The 20,673-nt window shown below is 47.5% G+C and overlaps 1 protein-coding gene across 50 annotated transcripts in view; it reads right to left on the reverse strand.

Annotated features, from left to right (window-relative positions):
* The window catches only part of LRRFIP1 (LRR binding FLII interacting protein 1), a 139,789-nt gene that overhangs the window by 42,990 nt on the left and 76,126 nt on the right, over positions 1 to 20,673 (reverse strand). For 9 of the 50 annotated variants that reach the window (XM_040450550.1, XM_040450549.1, XM_040450521.1 and 6 more), the window contains exons 3-9: positions 17,688 to 17,705; positions 14,561 to 14,608; positions 13,019 to 13,063; positions 12,413 to 12,493; positions 9,600 to 9,638; positions 4,283 to 4,342; positions 1,775 to 1,843 (exon numbers count right to left, since the gene is read on the reverse strand). The exons of 9 other annotated variants lie outside the window; for them this stretch is intronic. In XM_040450550.1, coding sequence (XP_040306484.1) covers positions 1,775 to 1,843; positions 4,283 to 4,342; positions 9,600 to 9,638; positions 12,413 to 12,493; positions 13,019 to 13,063; positions 14,561 to 14,608; positions 17,688 to 17,705 — 360 coding nt within the window. The remainder of the gene's footprint in view (positions 1 to 1,774; positions 1,844 to 4,282; positions 4,343 to 9,599; positions 9,639 to 12,412; positions 12,494 to 13,018; positions 13,064 to 14,560; positions 14,609 to 17,687; positions 17,706 to 20,673) is intronic. 32 more of the 50 variants (XM_040450539.1, XM_040450533.1, XM_040450535.1 and 29 more) reach the window with 19 other exon arrangements.

Consider the following 20,673-nt stretch of genomic DNA (forward strand, 5'->3'; position numbering starts at 1 on the left):
TATGTCTTGCATAAGCTATCCCACCTGACCTGAGGGGCAGGCAAGTGGAACTCTGGAGGTGGGGTGGGGGGACGGAACAGGGGGGAAATGTTCTAACGTCTGACGCAAATATTGAGAGAATGGTTGAGAGGACACCGTGTGTAGTGGCCATCTTGTCAACCCCTCTGTGGGACGTGGAAAGCGCCAAGGGGGAGAAAGTGTCCACAGCTGTGGCCGCCATGCCAGGGTGTAGGTCTGACAAATCTGGAAGACTGGAGAAGTCATTTAGAGGAGTCTTCAACACTCCGTGCTACCTTAATATCTTTCTGTTTTAGATTTAACTAAAATGAAACATGCCCGTGTGTTTTGCAGGAATAGATATAATACCTACAGAACACGGTAATTACCAGAAGATTCTGCCGGTCGGTGAGTACAGTAAGACCTCGGGCAGAACAAGGGTGGGACATGTGGCCTCAGCAAAGTTCTGATGTTTAACGTTTTGAATGGATCGGCTCTAATTTTGACTCCAATGTGGGTTATTTCTCTTAAACGAATCTACGTGAGTCGGATACGTGAACTGGGGTGAATAATTCACACCCACATATTAGCTACCTAACACCATCGTCTACTTCAGAGCAAGTTTCTCAGCTCAGAAAGTGACGAGGAAGTCAAGTTTTCTGGACGACAAGGTGCTCTTTGGAAACAGCAAAATCTCCCACTGAAATTCACACAATACACAAAAAATTCAAGATGGCGAAACCCACCAATACTTTGGTGATTACAGCTGATCTTGTTTTCAGTCAAAATTCACCTACTGGGGGAAGAAAGGGTGGAGTTCTTATTAACATATGGGGCTGCAAGGCAACAGTGGAGTTTGGAAAGTGGACAAGCAAGCTGATGGGGGAATGGAAAGGCCAGCCGTGTCCGGAGCCCCCTGCAGCAGGAACGAAAGGGGGCAGGGGATGAGGCAGGACAGGGGAGAAGGACCAGGAACCACCGGCTTTAGCTCCTTAGTTTCTATTTATTTTTCCCCCACGTACTCTTCGAGGTTCAGTTCACATCCTTTGTTGCGACACCCCTTTCTCCCTATTGTCCCATTTATGCTGCACCAGCGTTATCTGGTAGCTGGGTCTGCCTTCTGTTCTAGAAGTAAATGCTTCCACAGTACCGACCTATCTCACGCGTTACCTGTGTGATCTTTCTGTGATAGTCCTGCCCACACTAGGCTCCCTAGTGTTTGCTAAGTGAGCATGAGCCTGATGGAAAACAAACCTTCTCTATGAGAGCTCTCACATAATTGAGAAATCTTTGCGCCCATCGAGATCGATGCATGTCCTTAAAGTGTGGGAAGGAACTCTACTGTGTAGACATCTGAATTTGGATTTGATGTGGTTTTCATCCCTAGTCCAGTCTGTCCCTGAGAAACTGCCACAAAGTTTGCATGCACCCTACAAAGTAATTGTTTTCAGGAACTCTCAAGGAAAGAATGATAAGGTTTTCTTCCCCCCCCCCCCCTTTGATTACTTCTGACTACAAACACCCACATGAATACTTTCTTTCCTTGTACCCAGCTTGAATGCAAATAGGGATTCGAATGCAAGACAGTGGGCTAAGCCTGCATAAAATACATCATGTTAATTACTGCCCCCAACCTGACCTCAGCATCCACCCAAATGAAAATTAGTAAAACAGGCATGAAAAATGAAAAGAGAACCGAATTCACACACAACACTGCATGCTACAAAACCTGTGGTTTTTGAATAGAGGATGTGAAAAGATTTAAATGAAAACCAACCAACGTCTCCTCTCTGGCTGATGACAAAGTAGAGAATCTGCCCTCACCGCTGCTGCTGTAGCTGGAATTCTGAGAACCAAAGAAGACATTGTAAGTGGTGAGCACTTCCTCACTGTCCCCCAAAGCACCACCTGTCCTGGCCAAAAGGCAAATATAAAATCACCAATGTATAAAATCACACCGGTATCGGTGCCCCAGAAATACCAATGTAGCTTAAGAATCAAGACACTCGGCTACGGCAGAACTTCTTAACAACCAGAGGTCCTGAGCTGTATTTTGTATTTTGGTGTTTCCATCCCCGCGATGTCTTATGGTTTAACTCGTACTGGTTTTCACAATATTTCAGCTCTCAAATTACTCGTAATTACTTACTCAACTCAATCTCCTGATGAGCCGCCTGTAACTTCCCACCGGGGACTTTTCCTTATTACGTACTTCGTTAGGTAACGAAGATGATGTCTGGTGCAATATTTTCCATCTTTCCTGGGCCTGACACAGCTGATGGCTCAGTTCAGCCGAATTTGCAGGGAGGTGGCTGCAGCCTGAGCGAGCTGCACCCGTGTAGCTGAGAGCCACCCCCCAGACCCGCAGCGGTCTCCGGGGACTTGGCGTATACCTTATAAAGGTCAGAGTCTGCACGGGGAGGCAGTACGGATGCATGTTACACACAAGGCGTAAGATGCTCATCGATACGGTCAAGGTCGTTCTCCTACGGAGACTTTCAATTCCTTCACGGAAAAAAGAGGTGCTTCCAAACCCTCGTGGTCAGTCTGGCTATTTTACTCCTCCCCACGGACGTGTGCTGCTGGCATCTGTGAAATGCCTCCCTCCCTTCCAGTCTTTTCTCCAAGCCCATCCTCGCCCTGGGACCTTCCCACAGAACTCGCGGCGTGCACGTACGCTATTTGGTTCTTCAGTTGTTCTGTTTCCTCACTGTTTATGAAATCAATTTTATGTCCCGTTTTACTTTGCGGTGAGCAATTTTACCAACAAGCTCTTTTGCATTTGATTTCTAGAGGCATTGCTCAAATCCTAAACCAAATCAAAAGGTTTAACTTTTTTAACTTACTGTTTAGCTTACCGTTAAAACTTACTGTTTCAACGTAAAAGTCAAAGATTAAGAAATATGGACATACGGATGGCACATAGCTCACTGATGCTACCTCGTACTGACCGGGGTGCTCTAGAGAAGAAGGTGGCATTGGGTAGAAGGAGTGGATGACGGAACTTCTCAAGGAACTGCCAGCTCTAAGCGATGATTCTTTAGGATCAATTATGGGGAAAACTATGCCTCTGGGGGAAGAAGTTGCTCATTAGCCAACGTAACCCCAATGAGCAGTCTGGGGCCAGCAGAGTCCTGCAGCCTGTCCTGTAAAGCCAGCTCCAATCAGTGCACAGGACACACAGCTGTCCCCACCACACGAGGACAGAATGGTGTGCTGCCTGCTTCCATCCCCAGACGGCGGCCTTACCTTAAAGGAAAACATAACAGAACTGGAGGAAATCCAAAGGCCGTCAACATAAAAAACATAAATAGGAAGACACGGCCTTTAAAAGGGGAGGGTTTTTTTAGTCCGGAATGAGGAGAGTTTAGATGAAACGGAGGTGTGTGCAATGCTTAAGAGGACGAGAGGCTAAACTCATCAGCCAGTTTCAGAAAGCTACAGTGGGACTGGGTAACCCCTCTGACACCTGAAAACAGGATTCAAGTGCAAATAGGATATATCTTAATACAAGTAAGATAAATGAGAAGAAACACTAATTATACAACTAGTAACATTTACTATAAGATGAAAAATAAAGCAAATGTAGGACTAGGAAGACTTTAGATAATTTAATGAACAACAGGTCTGCAAGTGGGTCATGAAACTTCATTAGAATATATGCAGTTTGTGACCTTGTGAAGTCCCCTGTGACCTCCCTGCTAGATAGATCCAAAGGCCTCCCCACTTGTCTCCTGCTGTCAGTCCCTCTGCTCCTTTCTCCCACCATGGAACGTTCATGACCCTGCCCCTTCTGCGGTCTCTGACCCCTGCCCTGGGAGCATTCCATGGTCAGGGTCCAGGGGAACACGGACTCGAACATACGTGTCCTTAAAATGACCAGGGAGAGGTGGGCACGGAGGGAGAGAATGTCAGATGGGAGGTATACTTGAAAGCTGAATATACTTACTGTACGCATTCTGCATGTACACCCAGGGCAACAAAATAATGACAGAGTGAGTACTTAATCCTACATATTTCTAAGCTGAAGAGATTCTTTTTAACATCTGCCTCTTGCGTTGAGACTTAGAATGTCCGGAAGACCAACTTTCTAAGAATGTTTCCCAGTTGAAAACCATTAGTTTCCACTCATTCACGTGCTTGGCCAGGGGTGGGGGTGGGGAGAGACCCTTTATCACACGGAAAAAAAACCAAAACCCCGAGGAAGCTAAATGTAGCAATATTTTCTTTAAACCGCTCTAGCAACCTGGTTGAGTTTTGTGTCATGCACACTTACTATACTAACCCTGCCAGATCTTCTATTCAGGGACTGGGATCCATATGATTCTCCATCATAACCATTTGTCTGTTTCAATGAAGAAGAAAACTGACATCAGTATACAAAGGAAGACGCAGGAACAAATCAGCAGGGAAGCATTAGCTGGGCTGTAAACTGGGCTTCCTTCGTGGAGCGAACGAATGACAGGCCCAGGACAACACAAACCTTAGCATGCCCCTAGATGCTTCCGTGCTTCTGATCTGCTCTGCCGCAACTCGGGGGGGGGGGGGGGATCGGACACTCAAGCTAATCACACCCGCCCAAGTCACTGTTACTTGTCAGTACAGGTCACTGTAGGATTGCAGGCAATGCCCAGCCCTTCCCGCGGGGTGAAGCATGTGGCCACGGGTCCACGGCTGCTTTTCCTCGGCAGTTTTCCTGTTTCCCGTTTTACGGGGGTGCCGCGGGAGTCCTAGTTCTCCAGCGGCCTGAATGCCACGGACAAGTGGGGTAATGCCTTGGCCCACGTCAACTAGCTTTCAGTTGTTGGTTCACAGGGTTAAGTCCTTGAAAGTCATGGCCCGGTATGAAGTTGCATTCAGAAGATTCAGAAATAGCTTCTGCTCAATCTATAATTCGGTGCAAAAGTTCATCATGGAAAAAATGTTTCTCATGGGGGTAGATTCTCTGATTAGCTTCTCTTTCTTTTTTTAATGTGTGTTTATTTTTGACAGAGAGCGCGGGAGCAGGGGAGGGACAGAGAGAGAGGGAGGCACAGAATCTGAAACAGGCTCCAGGCTCTGAGCTGTCAGCACAGAGATGGACATGGGGTTTGAACCCATGAACTGCAAGATTATGACCTGAGTCGAAGTCGGATGCTCGACCAACTGAGCCACCCAGGCGTCCCTCTGTCTTAGCTTTTCATTCATCCTGTCCTCCAACTTTATTTTTCAGAGTGAAATCTGAGGATGCATTTCATGATTTCCTAATGTGTCCTCTAGAAAAGAGAATGATTGGGACCCCACCTCCCTTCTCTCCTCACCTCTCCACCCACGTTCCACCAGCCAAAGCCTGGCCTATCTCAAATTGCTCTCATTCTATAAGGATGTTTCTGCTGATTTAAGACAAGAGCTGTTACATGTCAGAGGCCTGACCAGCTCTCGAGATAGAAAAAGGAAAACAGTGGGGTGGGGGGTGGGGCTCCTTCGGTTGAGCGGCTCAGGTCACGATCTCATGGTTCATGGGATCAAGCCCCGTGCTGGGCTTTGTGCTGACAGCTCAGAGCCTGCTTGGGATTCTCTGTCTCCTTCTCTCTCTGACTTTCCCCTGCTGGTGTGTTCTCGCCCTCAAAAATAAATAAACGTTAAAAAAAATTAAAAACAAGGAAAAAGGAAAGCAGTCCACAGAACTGGTAAAACCAGAAGGAGACGCCAGGGGGTCGTGGAGGTGAGTCCGAATTCCAAATCAATGCTCTATCTTGTGACCTTAAGCTGGTTGCTTAATCCACTGACACCTCCACTTCCTCAGCTGTTAAAAATGTGCCTAGAAATACATACTTTAAATTTTTTTTTTTCAACGTTTATTTATTTTTGGGACAGAGAGAGACAGAGCATGAACGGGGGAGGGGCAGAGAGAGAGGGAGACACAATCGGAAACAGCCATCAGCCCAGAGCCTGATGCGGGGCTCGAACTCGCGGACCGGACCGCGAGATCGTGACCTGGCTGAAGTCGGACGCTTAACCGACTGCGCCACCCAGGCGCCCCGAAATACATACTTTATAAGGCCACTGGGAGGGTTAGACCGGATTAAAATGAGTATCCCGAGTGCCTGAACTGTGTGCCGACAGGATGGCTGAGTGAGCGCCTGTGGGAGGGACCCAGCACCCACGAGGAACGGGAGCCTTGCCCACGGGGTCGGGCATCAGGAGACCGGTTGGCAGGTATTCCGCAGCTAGACATTAATGAAGAATAAAGAAAGGGGTTTCCAGACAGGTTACAAACCCAGGTTCATGCCATCCTGACTATAAAACTATGTATTTACTTTTGTTACAACTCAATACCAAGTCAACTTGAAGTTTCCAAATGAAACAAAAGGGTACGTAGACATCCCTCAACTTTAAATTTCAAACCTTGGGGCGCCTGAGGGGCTCAGTCAGCTAAGCGTCTGATTTCGGCTCAGGTCATGATCTCACGGTTCGTGGGTTCGAGCCCCGCGTCGGGCTCTGTGCTGACAGCTCGGAGCCTGGAGCCTGTTTCGGATTCTGTGTCTCCCTCTCTCTCTGCCCCTCCCTCACTTGCCTCTCTCTCTCTCTCTCTCTCTCTCTCTCAAAAATAAATATAAAAAAAATAAATTAGAAAACTCTGTGAATAACATTAAAACATTTCTGGAATAAATTTGATAGGCAGGAATTTTACTCAATCTAATCTAATCTAATCTAATCCCTTTCCCCACTGACAGGATTTTCTGATATGGAAACATGTATCAAGGACTTGGATACCTTTCCTATCTGCTTAGAAACTCATTCCTGGGAACAATTAATGTAACAAGAAAGGCTAACATCAATCAATTTTTCATGCCTTTTCCTTTACTAACAAATAAAGTAAAATATATTACATATATGAACCCTCTGGCTTTCCACTGCTGCTTGTGAAATACATCCTTCCCCATGCGAGTTCTTCCTTCTGGCCTTCTCATTTTCCAGCGCGGTGCGCAGCCCAGAGCAGAGGGCCGTGAAGGGCGGGAGGGCAAACACGCCCCTCATTGTCACCATTTCTGTCCTAGCTTCCCACGGCCGTGCAGGAAAAACTCCCCCTTCAACAGCTCCGTGGAACACCCACCCTTTCTGTTGTAGTGGAGTATATTCCTAGAACGAATTCTCCAATCCACAGAGCTCATGGACACCTCTATGGCGAAAAGTACTTTGACCTCTTTAAAAAAAAATTTTTTTTAATGTTCCTTTTATTTTTGAGAGAGAGAGAAAGAGAGAGAGAGGCAGAGCGTGAGCAGGGGAGGGGCAGAGAGAGAGAGGGAGACACAGAATCCAAAGCAGGCTTCAGGCTCCGAGCTGTCAGCACGGAGCCCGACGCGGGGCTCGAACTCAGAACAGTGAGATCATGACCCGAGTGAGTGGGAATCAGATGCTTAACTGACTGAGCCACCCAGGCGCCCTTAGACTACTCCGACTTCTTAAAGAACACCACCAACCTTTTCCTCTTGGCTAGTTTTTATGGTGGGGCTGTTTTTATGTAGCAGAACAGGCTAAGGAGAGTTGAAAATTAACCTAACGCATCGGAATAAAAAGTCCGTAGACGGGATACCAGCTTCATTTTAAGTCAGGGCTCTGTTTAACTTTCTTTGCTCTACAGGGCGATTTTTCTTTTCTTTTCTATTTTACTTTTTTTAAATGTTTACCTTTTTTTGAGAGAGAAAAGAGAGACAAAGCGTGAGTGTTGGAAGGGCAGCGGGAGGAAGACAGAGACTCGAAGCAGGCTCCAGGCTCCGAGGTGGCAGCGTAGAGCCTGACGCAGGGCTTGAACCCGTGAACCGTGAGATCATGACCTGAGCCAAAGTTGTTGGACGTGTAACTGATTGAGCCACCCAGGCACCCCTACGGGGCGATTTTTCAACACCCTTACTGTGCTGACCACCTGCATCACGGTTACCTGGTGTGCATCTTAGGACCACGGCACCCTGACCTAGGCAGCCATCAGAGCACCTAGAGCTGGGGGCTGGGGAAGTGTGTTGTGATTAAGCTTCCCAGGTGGATCTCACACACAGCAAACACACACGAGCACTGCTATCAGAGAGAACAAAACACAGAAGACATCCACAAATCAGCGTTTTCTAAAAGAGTGTAAGATCCAAGCATAAACGTCCCGTCGCAGCCAATTATTCCAAGGGAAACGTGTGATTAGTCCCAATGCCACCAGCCACCGTGCCGGGCTATCAAAGCAGCGCCCCTCACGTGCAAGCATGCGGAGGGCAACGGCTGTCTTTTCTGATTAATGGTGTTAGATTGATTACTTTTACAGTGAGTCGACAGACAGATCACGTCCAAGGGTATGGGAGATGGGAAGCAAAAGAAGGAAGGCAAAATCAAAACCCTGAAGCGCAGTCTTTGAGGCACTCAACTGAGTTTGAAAACAGAATGAAAACTGAAAAATAAAAATGAAGTCGGAAACGTGTTTCCGTGTCTTGCTAACACACGTAGCCACTCGTTCCCCCAGGGACTGGCCCTGACAAGCAATTTGCTTTGGGTTTAGAATGAGAAGGCTAAACATCTAGAGATCTGCTGCTGACGTGCTGAATGGTGGAGAATGGAAGAACTACGAGGACTGGTGAGGACTGAGGTCACTGTTAAGTGCTGTAGGACGCTGTGTGAAAGCCCTTCCCGAATCTAATCACGTGCCCCTGGGCTGCCCATGCTCCGTGGCGGATCCGTCCCTGTCCCTCGACAGCTCCGATCCATAACCAGCAGCCCAGCAGGAGGCTGGGGGCTCACCAGTGCTATGCAACTCTATGGCACTATTAAATTATCGTCTGAGAGGCAAAGACACGTTTTAAAATCAGAGATTTGCTAAGTAACTTTGAAATGCGGTAGAATGAATGAAGCCCAAAATGCTCTAGAAGAAGTCCTAAAAATGAAGCCGTGTCTAAATTGCTACAATCCCTTCAGTACGGAAATCACTTTATTGCTAATTTCTGGCGAGATGAAACTTCTCTCCTTTTTAACTTGTCGTCTAAATTTACAGGTTTTCAGAAAGCATGAGGTGCAGACAGACGGACGTAGGAAGGGAAAGTCCGAATTTGAATCGAAAGCCTTCGTTTTTGTTACTGGAACAGCACTTTTTGGCAAAGGGGCGGGATCGCACATTTCATTTCAACGGACAGATCAGAAAATGACGGAATTTTCATTAGATAAAGTAACTTTGAACTTAACCTTTGAAAAGCAACGCAGAGGCTTTGGGAATTCCTGATCTGATCTGAGTTCCTTGAAAGCAAGGTGCCCTCCCCCCGACTGGTGCCCACAGCTGTCAGCACACAGCTGGTGCTCACAGACCGCGTGGTGAGGGAGTGTGTTCACGCACGGGCCGACCCTGAGGACCAGGGACACACCCAGGGGGCTCTGGACGCAGAGCGCTCACTCTGGTGGGGACATCTGCCCTCCGGCCCGTCGTCCCCCGAGGGAGTCTGGGGGACGGCACGTGTGTCTCTCTGGACAAAGACATACTTGGCTTTGTGGACAAACACAGCCACGAGATTAGTGGAAGCACCATAGGTTATTACGTATCACACGGTAAGTACTATTAGGATCACGCCCCAGCATCTATCCAACCGTCTCACCCAGGCGTAAGGACCCCCATAATCCAGGTCAGGCTGTGGCTGTCGGCGTGCGGATGGACAGGAAAACAACAGAAAACAGAGTTGCCAAAGATCAGTGAGAATAAGTTAACTCATACATCACAAAACATAAAATACAAGCCAGGTGATCTTGAAATCTTCACAAAATTACATTTTTTTCCAGGACTTCCAGGATCTTGTGTATTTACAAAAGGAACAGCATCAGAATGAAGCCATCATAAAATGCAGTAACATTAAATCAAACTTCCATGGCAAGGGTTGCTGTAATTCACGAAATCGGACTGAGCAGTCTGACCCCCTCCTCTTATATAAGACCTACTCTATTTATATTAGACAAAAGGGGAACACCTGCATCACTCTCAATTTTTAACTAAGAAAAATGAAAGTCTTAAGATGTCCAAAAATCTAGGTTTGCTGAGAAGAAGGTCCATGCAGACCCCAGGGAGATAACGTTTTTCTGTTTGGGGTTTATGTCGCTGTCAGTGATGAATGAAGAAGGCCTATATTTTGAAAAAGTCAAGAAATAAGAGATCTGACCTCTGAACTTTGCAAATGGAGGATTTCAGAATATTAAGACACATAAACACAGCATGAACTGACCCTGTACAGACAGGGAGCGAGATGAGCTTTCTCCTAGCAGCGCAGTTGGCCCAACAACCAAAGGCGGTCATAGCGTCCAGGCCCCAGAGGACCTGGGGACTGATGCTGTCACCTCCTCGCTGCTCTGCGCTTGTCCTGAACCCGTCAGAGTTACGAGGTCTGCCTCTTATCTCCAGGATCCAAGTGCTCAAGTCTGTGGTTTTTAAAGAGTGTTATTTCACGAGATCAGACATATCACGGGGAAGAGTGGTGTAGGAAACCACCCGGCTGAACATGAAAATCCCAACCACGGTTGATTTTCCATTTTCTCCCCCTCTCTTATTCAACGTCCAGGTTGTGGGCCTCTTCTCTAAAATGTGACACCTTAACCAAAAATGCTTGAAATCTTGGCAAAGAACGGCGTCTAGCAAAGAAACGTAACCCATGTAGGTTAAACTCATTGAGAATGAAATGAAGGCTATAAACACCCTAACACTCACTGAGACTGCAATCGTTTTAAACTCCCTGAGGTCAGGAGACTTTCTGAGAACGTTAAGAAAGCGACAAATTCTCTTCCCAGAAAAATGCAAGTGTACCCCAAATCCCGAATACCAAGTGTGGAGGATCAAAGATCTGAAAACGATACGGTGATAGATTTGGATTCTGCGGCCGATTTCTCTGCTGTTCTCTCTTGGGCCTGCATTAATCAGGTTTTGCTCTCCCCATTTCCACCAAAAGTCTCCTTGTCAAGGTCACCGACGTCCTCCACGATGCTAAGGCCCTCGGTCCCATGCTTACTGGACCCCTCGCTTCCTCCTGGAAACAGTATCTTCTCTCGGTTTCAAGGGCCGCCCTTCTCCTGGGCCTGCTTACTCCTGTGTCTCCTCCACAGATTCTGCAAACTGAGTTTTGCATTTATGATGTTTTGGTTACATAAAAGTTACTTCCTCTGGCCTCTTGTCAGAGAGAAGGTCTATGAGGAAGTGACGACCGTATGGCTGAGGGGAAAGTTTCAGAGTGCGGAACTCTTGAACAGACCTCACATCTGAACCGTTACTTTCTGGCAAAATCAATGCAGATCTGTTTTTGGCACCTGCCAGGGCAGTGACAGTGACTTGCCTGACACCCCAACAGTGTGTTATCTTTATAGCTGACTGTTGTGAACGGCCGACGAAATGCACGCTCAGCGGCCACACAGGAAGTCTAGGGCTGGTGGGGCGCCCGGGGGGCTCAGTCCTTGACCATCCAAGTCTTGATTTCAGCTCGGAACAAGGTCTCATGGGTTTGTCAGTTGGAGCCCCGTCAGGCTCTATGCTGGCAGCACGGACCCTGCTTGGGATTCTGTCTCTCTCCCTCTCTCTCTTAAAATAAATAAACGTCAAAAAAAAAAAAAAAAAGAAGAAGAAGTCTAGGAGTGATACTATAATTTAATTGTTAAGGTGGAAACAAGCTTTCTACTCCATACCGTCCCCAAGTGAAATGGAGCGGCTGCACTGAGGCCTCCTTCTTACCAGTAGTGACAGCGACGGCAACCCTGTGGTGATACCACGGACATGCTCGCAGTCATTTACCAACTTAAGGCACTAAGCAAAACGCAGTTTCTCTGCTTCGCTTCCCAAAGCACGCAATGTTCTCCAGTCTAATTATGAAGGTTTTGGGAATGTTTACGGAAAACCACGTATTCGTCTCTGCCAGCCATCAAGCTGTCAGTGACGAAGACGTTCCATCGCCGCTGACCGAAGGAAGGACTTGGGCGAGCAGACCCGGGTCTCAGGGCTCTGACCTGCTCTGATTTCCCACCAGGTCACCTGCTGCAGTTTTCAAGGAGCTACACAACAACAGCACTGAGTTAACAGGTGCTTGAGCTGAGATGCACATTTGCGGGGAGCGTGTAGGCAAGCAGGATCCCTTCAGGGCACCAGCGTCGCACAGAGACGACCTAATCGGGGCGTGGCAGTGCTGTGATGCGGAGGGATATAAAAACGTTCCGATTTGCCCACGCGGGAGAAAGACACGACAAAAGTGCCCGCGTTTACCAATACTCTTTCCGCACCACAAGGAAACATGCCACCAGTGATGAGACTTCAAACGAGCGGCTTCCCAGATACTGGTAACAAGACTGCGGGGTAATGGACGCGAAATCTGACTGCGGGGTAATGGACACAAAATCTGACTGCGGGGACACAGGCGGCAAAGGATGTCCACACAGACTGTACCGTGCAAACCCAGTCATCCTGGTTACTGACCCTCAGACTTCCACGACTACCCACTGACATGCGCTCGTCTTCGTCGGAAGCCTAGTGAAAGAAAACAGCCATGAAGCATAATATAACACACATAAAAGAAGCCGACGTCCAGCTTTCAGAGGGGACGTGGCCCACGACACCATAGCAGGGCCCCAAGGTAGGTGACTCTGGAAATCTCAGTACACCTGAGCCTGTGTCTTCTCCAAACGGCCCCGTCTGTGCGCCTCTGTTTACAGAGGGCTGTTTCTGGATGATACCGCTTTACGTTAATGTCATTTCTTTGCTGGCAACCTATAAACATGTAGCCTCAGTGCGTATCACTCTCAAAATTATTCGTGGGTATTTGATAGCAGAAAGAGCATTAAAACTGTCACGAACATATTAATATTCAGAAGTTTTCAATGCTCCCTTCACCAAGTTAGGTCAACAGGCTAAAAGCCTTTGTTTAGGTAATAGTATCAGTATTAATTTCTTTTATAAGCATCACTAAAATACACACACGCATGCATGCAATTTATGTATTTCAGCCACTACAACTACAAATTAGACTTCAATCAAAATGAACCCAGTACTAACCGATGTGTTTCTTCCGGATCTACGTGAATAACGCTCACTGTCTTCCTACCAAAGCAAGGGAAGAAACAGCATTAAAGGTCAGGTACAGACAGAGCAGAAGCCTTCGTCCGCTGGTATTTCTGATATAAATGTCACATAAATATTTTCTTTGCTGTCATCAAAGACTTCAATTAAACCACTGGGGAAGGATGTTCTCTTTGGGCGGGGGTACGTAAACACACAAGTAATCTGCATCTTTCATTTTGGCTTTAAAAGCATGTGTTGGGAGAGAGGTTGGGCCTTAGTTTGTCCCTAACCTCTACTGTGTGGTCCATTTAAACTAGTCTACTTTTCCCCCTACATTCAGAACCTTATTCTCTTTCCTCTGGGAATCAGAAGACAAATCATTTCTGGAAAAGATCCAATAAGGGTGTCACCCCATCTACTGTATTTTGTGCATTCTGAGATAGGCACAGTTTTCCACATGTTTGCACATCTCTGCAGTTGGGGGTATATCTCATGATCAAGGTTGCCCACATTATAATTAGCAGCACTTTTTTCTTTCTCGATGGCATACAAAGCAATGATACATCTTTAATTGGGTCTTAAGATTTGACAAAAATATATCTGCCTATGCCACAGAAGCCTAAAATGATGGTTTACACATACTGAAGGTTGAAGTGAGTAATTTTTTCGGTAGAGGACATATATACTCTTTATATTTCAAGAACTCTTCTCCTTCACGTTCTATACAGGTGTCTAAGAGAGGAGATAATTTTACATTTCTTTGCATTATTTATCCATAAGGGACAATGACTGTGGCATTTCCACTGGCCAGGCTCTTAATTGCTAAAAGTATGTGATGCTGTCCATGAGGCCATTCAGTAAGGTGTCAAGGACAAGAGGCGGGGGCGGGAACTGAGGTGGATGAATTGAGAGGAGTGGGTCCACGTTCTCCTGGGGCAAGGGGAATGCTCCCCCTTCTAGAGCGTCATGCCTGAGGCACCATCTCCTTCTGAGTGTGCGTGGAGGAGAGTCCTCTGCCCAAGGCGACGGGAGGCAGTGGCCCCGGAGACCCCCACAAGCCACAGCTAGCGTGCTGACTCCAAGAGTCAGCGGCTACTGAACAGACCAGACAAAAATGCCCGGCCAGAACCATTTCTGATCCAGCTTCACAGGGATGTAAACAATCAGGCCAGACCAGAAGTCCCGGGGAGAAAATCTCTCAGGATTCAATTATGGCAGGGCAGGAATCTATTGCTATAATCAAACCGAATAAGAATAAAATTATAAACTGGGGCGCCTGGGTGGCTCAGTCGGCTGAGCGTCCGACTTTGGCTCAGGTCATGAGCTCACGGTTTGCGGGTTCGAGGCCTGCATCAGGCTCTGTGTGGCCAGCTCAGAGCCTGGAGCCTGTTTCGGATTCTGTGTCTCCCTCTCTCTCTGCCCCTCCCCCACTCATGTTTGATCTCTCTCTGTCAAAAACAAACATTAAAAAAATTTTTTTTAAAAGAATAAAATTATAAGCCACTTAAAGTTCTTAAAATTGTATTCAAGGCCTACCATCCACTGTTCGATGTCACCCCATTTTGTGTCCAGCCCATAATATTTCTATGGACAGAAGGGAAAGAAAATTAGGCAAGAAGTGAAACGGTAACCACACAAGAAACTGCTCTGACATGCATTTCCAAACCACTGCCCAAGCCACACGCTGAGGGTAACATGCTGGGGCAAAGCAGCAGAGACCAAGGTCGCGGCTCCGCAGGGGAGCGCTCCCGAGCGATCTGCACAGTGAGCCTGTGCCGAGAGACCCCCCGCCCTCCTCACCCCACCCCTCCCAGGCAAGCCAACAGGGCCAGGACGAGGCACTCTGGACCGGGAACTGAAACTCAGCCCAGCAGCCCTTGGGGAAGGCTGTTCGAGCCCCGCGGAGCGAACGAACTCATGCTGTTGCTACAGCGGAATGAGAAAAGCTTCCTCGGTGTGGGGGAGGAGGGAGAGAATGTGTGCTGACCCCTAGGCCTCCAGCTATCTGGTGTCCACGCTAAATTTAGGCCCAGGAGAATTTACGTTCTTTGGATGTCTTTATAGCACGTCACCGATGCAAAGATGACTTAGCTAAGAGGGCTTGGTGCAGGAAAAAAAAAAAATTACATGAGCAGCTTATATGTTCGGCATTTTCTTTAGCCAATGTCTGCAGGGTTTAGCTTGCTTGTCTAAGCCACAGCGGGTCAAGTTAAAACTAGGAGAGCGGACTCAGAATGGCTGTTACCATTACTAAATATAGTAATTCCAAAGATCGGTGGGAGCCCACGTACAGTCTCAGATAATGGGGTTCTGCCTTTCTCCTCAATTTCCCCTCCATTCCAACAGGAAAAGCGAGGAACACCTGACCAAACCCCCATACCACACAACACGTGGTTTTCCTCTTCATACGTGAAAACCTTATAATCAGAAAAAGGAAAAAAAAATCCATTGCTGAAAGTAGAAGACAAGTTTTGAAATTGTTTTCCAATTGCCGAAACACGCTGCTAAATTTGGCTTAGTTTCAGTGGATCTTGAGGGGTGGCCAGACTTTCAGTAGATGGCTCTGCGACCGTCTTGGCCCTTTCTCCTCAAGACGGCGGCGGTCTGGAAGAGGAAGACGCTGGAGGGAGAGTTGAAGCAGGCTCGAGCATTCCGCCCGGGGCAGAATTGCAATATCAAACCTACACGAGCCGGGTCTCTTCCTGTTAGTCACTTTCCTTACTTTGATGTTTCGAGCTCAGTTTCCCAGCCGAGCAACAGCGTCAGGCTATTGTGCGTTAACGCTCGCTCCACTCTCACTGCCAAATTCCGTGTTTCTCACACGTGAAATGAGATGCCACCAAACCTCGTCATCTCCTGGCTTAATTACAAGATGGAAAAAATGTATTTTTTTTAAAAAAGGGGGGGAGCCTACATCCGTTCACAAAAATTGTCTAAATTCCAAAAGAAGCTTGTATTATCCGTCTCCCTATTTTCTTCTGCCAGTTCTGTGCCTGTATCAGCAAAGGCACACCGTCTACTGTCTTTTGCGATGATCATGGTGGCCTTATAAGTAGCTCTATGACTGTGGCTACGTTTCCATGTCCCTTCAGGGAGGGAGAACACCCCCAGAAAGAGCTAGGTGCCCCCAGCTAGCAGTTCTGATGTTAGCGAGCAGGCCAGCACAGCAGCGTGCAGAAAGCGTACAATGTTTCAAATGTAAACTACTATGATTAGCCAGTGAGTCATGCGCAGGAAGCAACAGCCAAACTTACAAAAGGGGCTTGACTTTCAGAAATAGCTTTGATTCAGGAGAAGAGAAACTGTCGCACAGAACAGCCAGATGGGCTGAGAGATGTTTACTGCCTCCTTTTCCTCTTCTCAAATGGTAATAAGGAAAGCTTTCCCTCCCTGGCACGTATTTATTACAAAAATGTACATCCGCTTTTGGAGCGGGGACTTCCTGAACTCCTTTCTAGTTTACTTTGTGTACAAATTAACATTCTGACAAAGTTCTAACACCCTGTCCCTGGTGTTGCTGAGAAGATAAAAGTGATCTAGAACTAGAAAGGAATGAACCAGAGTGGAAATTAGCAGGTGGAGTCTCTTTCCTCGGTTCAGGGCGATTTGTTACAATGAGGGTTCCCCCTTGCCTTTTACTTGTTAAATTCCTACAGAGACTCTGTAGGTATGTTTGGATCTAGCTTCAACATCCATTGCAATTACTCACCTGCTTTCTTCCCACCAGGTAATAGTTATGCAGAGTGGGGATGGGGAGCAGGACACAAGGGCAGTCTGATATCACAGCAAAGGACCCCATGGGAGGACTTTTTAAATGGACTGCGTTTAAAAGGGCTTGTTCTAACCTTTGAAACAGTCGTCTTACTTTGATTTTCTCACCTGCTCTAAAAGATACCATTCTTCATCTATAGACTAAATACATTTATGAAAAGCAGCTATTATGGTTGTCGTAAGTAACAAACTAGGTACATTTACAGGAAAGGCTCCAGTATACACACTCTGAATTCCCACTCACTCCATCATCATCACTGCATCAGGAGCCCCTTACCTGGTTGTTTCCTACTGTACTCTCTGCACCTGGCCTGCTAGTGTATTTATCTCTAACCTTCAGCTGGTTCTATGAAGGGCTAGGGAACAGAGAGGCACGTTACTATCCTGAATGCTAGGGGTGGACGGCAGGTATATTTTAAGCTGCTGGATTTTACTGTGGTATCATTTTCTTTTTTGCTCCGATTTTTAAATCAATATTTAATACTCTTTTAGTGTACGGTAATCTGCATGGATATTTAAATTTTTTTCTAATAAAATTATATGGAAGGATAATCTCTCCTTAAACAGCTGATTTCAAAGGTTTCCCACATCCTGAAATGTGATTTTACTTTGCCTTAGAATTTTTTTTTTTCAAAGAAGTAATTTTCTAATTTGAGAAAAGCAGAGACGAGGAAAGCCTTCTGTGAACAGACGTGTGTCTAATGATGGCTTTTTAAGGGGGTATAAGTAGCAACTTTGGCATCTTGATCAAACCAATTCATCAACAAAGCAGTCAAAGAAGCAGTAACAACTTCTATTTCAATGAAGGGCATTATTTCTGAAAGGTGACCAGGCCCTTGGCAAGGAAAAAACTAGTACATGCAATTTAGAAAACAAAGAAGAAAGAGCCTACCTTTTGAACCTGATAGATCTACAGAGAAGGGCAAAAGAAACGGGAAAAGAAATAGGAAATCCAATTACAAAAGGAGAAACATCAGAAAGAAAGGTTCTGTAAGTACCTGGAAATGTGAATAAAAGTCATACTGGGGTGGGGGGGCTGAATACTGGTAAAATACGAATTGAAAAATGTTTGAAGTCTCATTGAAAGAAATCTTAATTTCCTGACTCATTTACATTGTTTTCGGTACAATGGGGAGACCCGGGCGCACACACGGATCCCTGCGAGAATCCGGTTATCATTCCAACGCACGAGTCTGAAGAACCCGTCACCATCAGTGGGGAAGAGCACTTCGTCTTCAATTCGAAATTTCTTTGCACAGCGATGAAAGTTTAACTAGAAAGCACAGAAACCGGATTATAAAGTCAACCGGTCAAATTCACAGATAGGAAGAAAGACGCTTTCCTGTCCTGATTCATGCAGACAGAAACAGAATGCCAGGAAAGTTACGGCTCAACCGAGCGATCACTAGAAGAGAACTGAAATACACATTTTAAAAAGCCTATTATGACGCATGGACATATTCATTTGCTCCGGGTGTTTCTCCTCAGGGTGTCCCAATCACTAGGTGAGGCGGAGATAATCTGCTTCATTCACTCGTTTGCTCACTCATTCATTCACAGAACAAAACATCGGCCAAGTCACGCTTTATTCAAGGCTTTATTTGTGGGGGAGCACGGATGAACATACTCAACGTCATGACCACGTGGAACACAGCACTCTCCATGAAAGTCACTTGCAAGAGAACATCACACCAGGGGGGGGGCACGTCTCACCATCTGTCTTAGCAGGGGTCCTTGTGTGAAATAGAAGGTTCCCTAGGAGTTCCCAAAGACTCCCCACATCTTATTCTCCTCTGATGAATCCATTAGAAAGGACCTCAGCATCCTTCTAAACAGCCCCCAGCACAGTGAACGGGGGCCACAGTCTCTCACCATCTGCAGGGCAAAGAACTGTGATGGGGGAGTGTAGGGGCTCTGCCATGGGGCGGGGGGGCTGGGCTGGCCTCGGTGGGGTGGTCCCGGGAAATCCCAGCCAGCTCCGAGGCCCCCGTGTGGCTCCAAACACAGCCTGCCTCCGGAACTCCCAACCTCTGGCACCAGCTTCCCGGCTCTCCTGGCCCCCAGGGACGGTCACTTCTCCTCCCCCTCCCCCTCCCCCTCCTCCCCCTCCTCCTCCTCCTCCTCCAGGGACTCACAGGCTCTGTCCACCTTCAGTGGATCTGCGCTCCCTCTCAAGGAAACCCTTTCTGGCCCAGCTCAGAAACACCTGTGTAGAGATACATGGCTCGGGGATCACGCTTCTCAATTCCTTACACCAGAATATCAACCTTCCTAGTGGAACGCTGGCCTTCCAAAGCATATTCATTTCCACTTAACCAACAACTTAAAATGCCAGTACCCCGGGCTATCAGATTGTATAACCTCAAATTGTGTTAGCGCGGTCTAAGAATAGTCCGGCCCAGAGATGTGATATGCAAAGGGCGGGCTAGGGAAGTGCTGTCTGTACACCTTCCGAAATCCCCAGACTCCGCTAGCTTGCCTCGTCTCTCCCTCCAGAGGTGCACACAAACGCTCATGCATGCACACGCACGTGTCCGGTCCCCCGCCCCAGGATCTGGCTCAAATGCAGAACAGCTACTGCTTCTGTGTTGTCTGTAAAACGCTAACAAAGTTGCCTATCCCGTTTATTATACTGGGCTTCTAAGTCCACACCGATGAAAAAATGACCTCCAAGGTTTGCCTCTACTTGTGAAATGACCAGATTGTGTACGTCTTCTCTTCCCCCTTTGCTGTGGTGCCAGCCAGCTCACAGACAACTTTCGTCCCACGGACACTGCCCTTTGTTTTTGTTTTTATCGTTAACCATCTACCTGATCTTGAGGTAGAGCGCACACGCGGAGGACCACGGCTTTGCAGCGGTCAGATCTACACATGAATCTTAGCTCAACCACCACGGCTGTGGGGGAAACTGTCCATTTTCCTCACCTGTACATAAAACTCGGGGAGACCCCCTCACACACTGTGACACTACCCAGGTGTGTGTGGACTGCCCCGGACCAGGGGCTCCCAGGATGTCCCTGCTCGTCCCTTCTGCCCTACCCCAGTTCTCTTTAGCAAAAAAATACACATCTATTTTAGTTTAAACCTTTCAACTACCCTTTTTGAGAAAGCAAGCTTTAAACACCAGTGCTCTCCTAGTTCAAATACCTTACGTTTCTGCCCGCATAATTGTCACTCGGATGGGTCAGTGCTGCTGCTGAGCCAACCAGATCAGTATAAACCGCAGGGCAGACCAGGGGGCCTCCCTCCACGCTTCACCCCTTCCTTGACCTGGCTGTCTCTGTGTTCTGCCCACCCCCACGTGCCCCTCCTTCATTCAGTGTCCCCCCCCCGGCTGCATGGACCAGGGTTAGCTTCTCGTTTCCTCCCTGACACACGGATAATTCACATCGTGGGAGCTGGTCATCAGGCCTGTGACTGATCCCAAATAAGAGTCTGAGTTCAGCAGAAAAGGAATTGTTGAGGTACCTTCACTCAATCACTGTGTCTGTGAGATCACATAGGGAGGAGGGGGAGCACAGGTGAATGATGTCTGTGAGATCACACGGGGAGGAGGGTGAGGCCACGCAGGGAGGAGGGTGAAGTCACAGGGGGAGGAGGGTAGGATCACATGGGGAGGAGGGTGAGGTCACACGGGGAGGAGGGTGAGATCACACGGGAAGGAGGGTGAGGTCACACGGGGAGGAGGGTGAGGTCACACGGGGAGGAGGGTGAGATCACACACAGAAGAGGGTGAGGTCACACGGGGAGGAGGGTGAGGTCACACGGAGAGGAGGATGAGATCACACGGGGAGGAGGATAAGAACACATAGAAAGGAAGGTGAGCACAGACAAGTGATGTCTGTGAGACCATATAGGGAGGAGGGTAAGATCACAGG

The sequence above is a fragment of the Herpailurus yagouaroundi genome, unplaced genomic scaffold, assembly GCF_014898765.1.
Source record: "Herpailurus yagouaroundi ecotype Mexico unplaced genomic scaffold, PumYag 202, whole genome shotgun sequence".
NCBI lineage: Eukaryota > Metazoa > Chordata > Mammalia > Carnivora > Felidae > Herpailurus > Herpailurus yagouaroundi.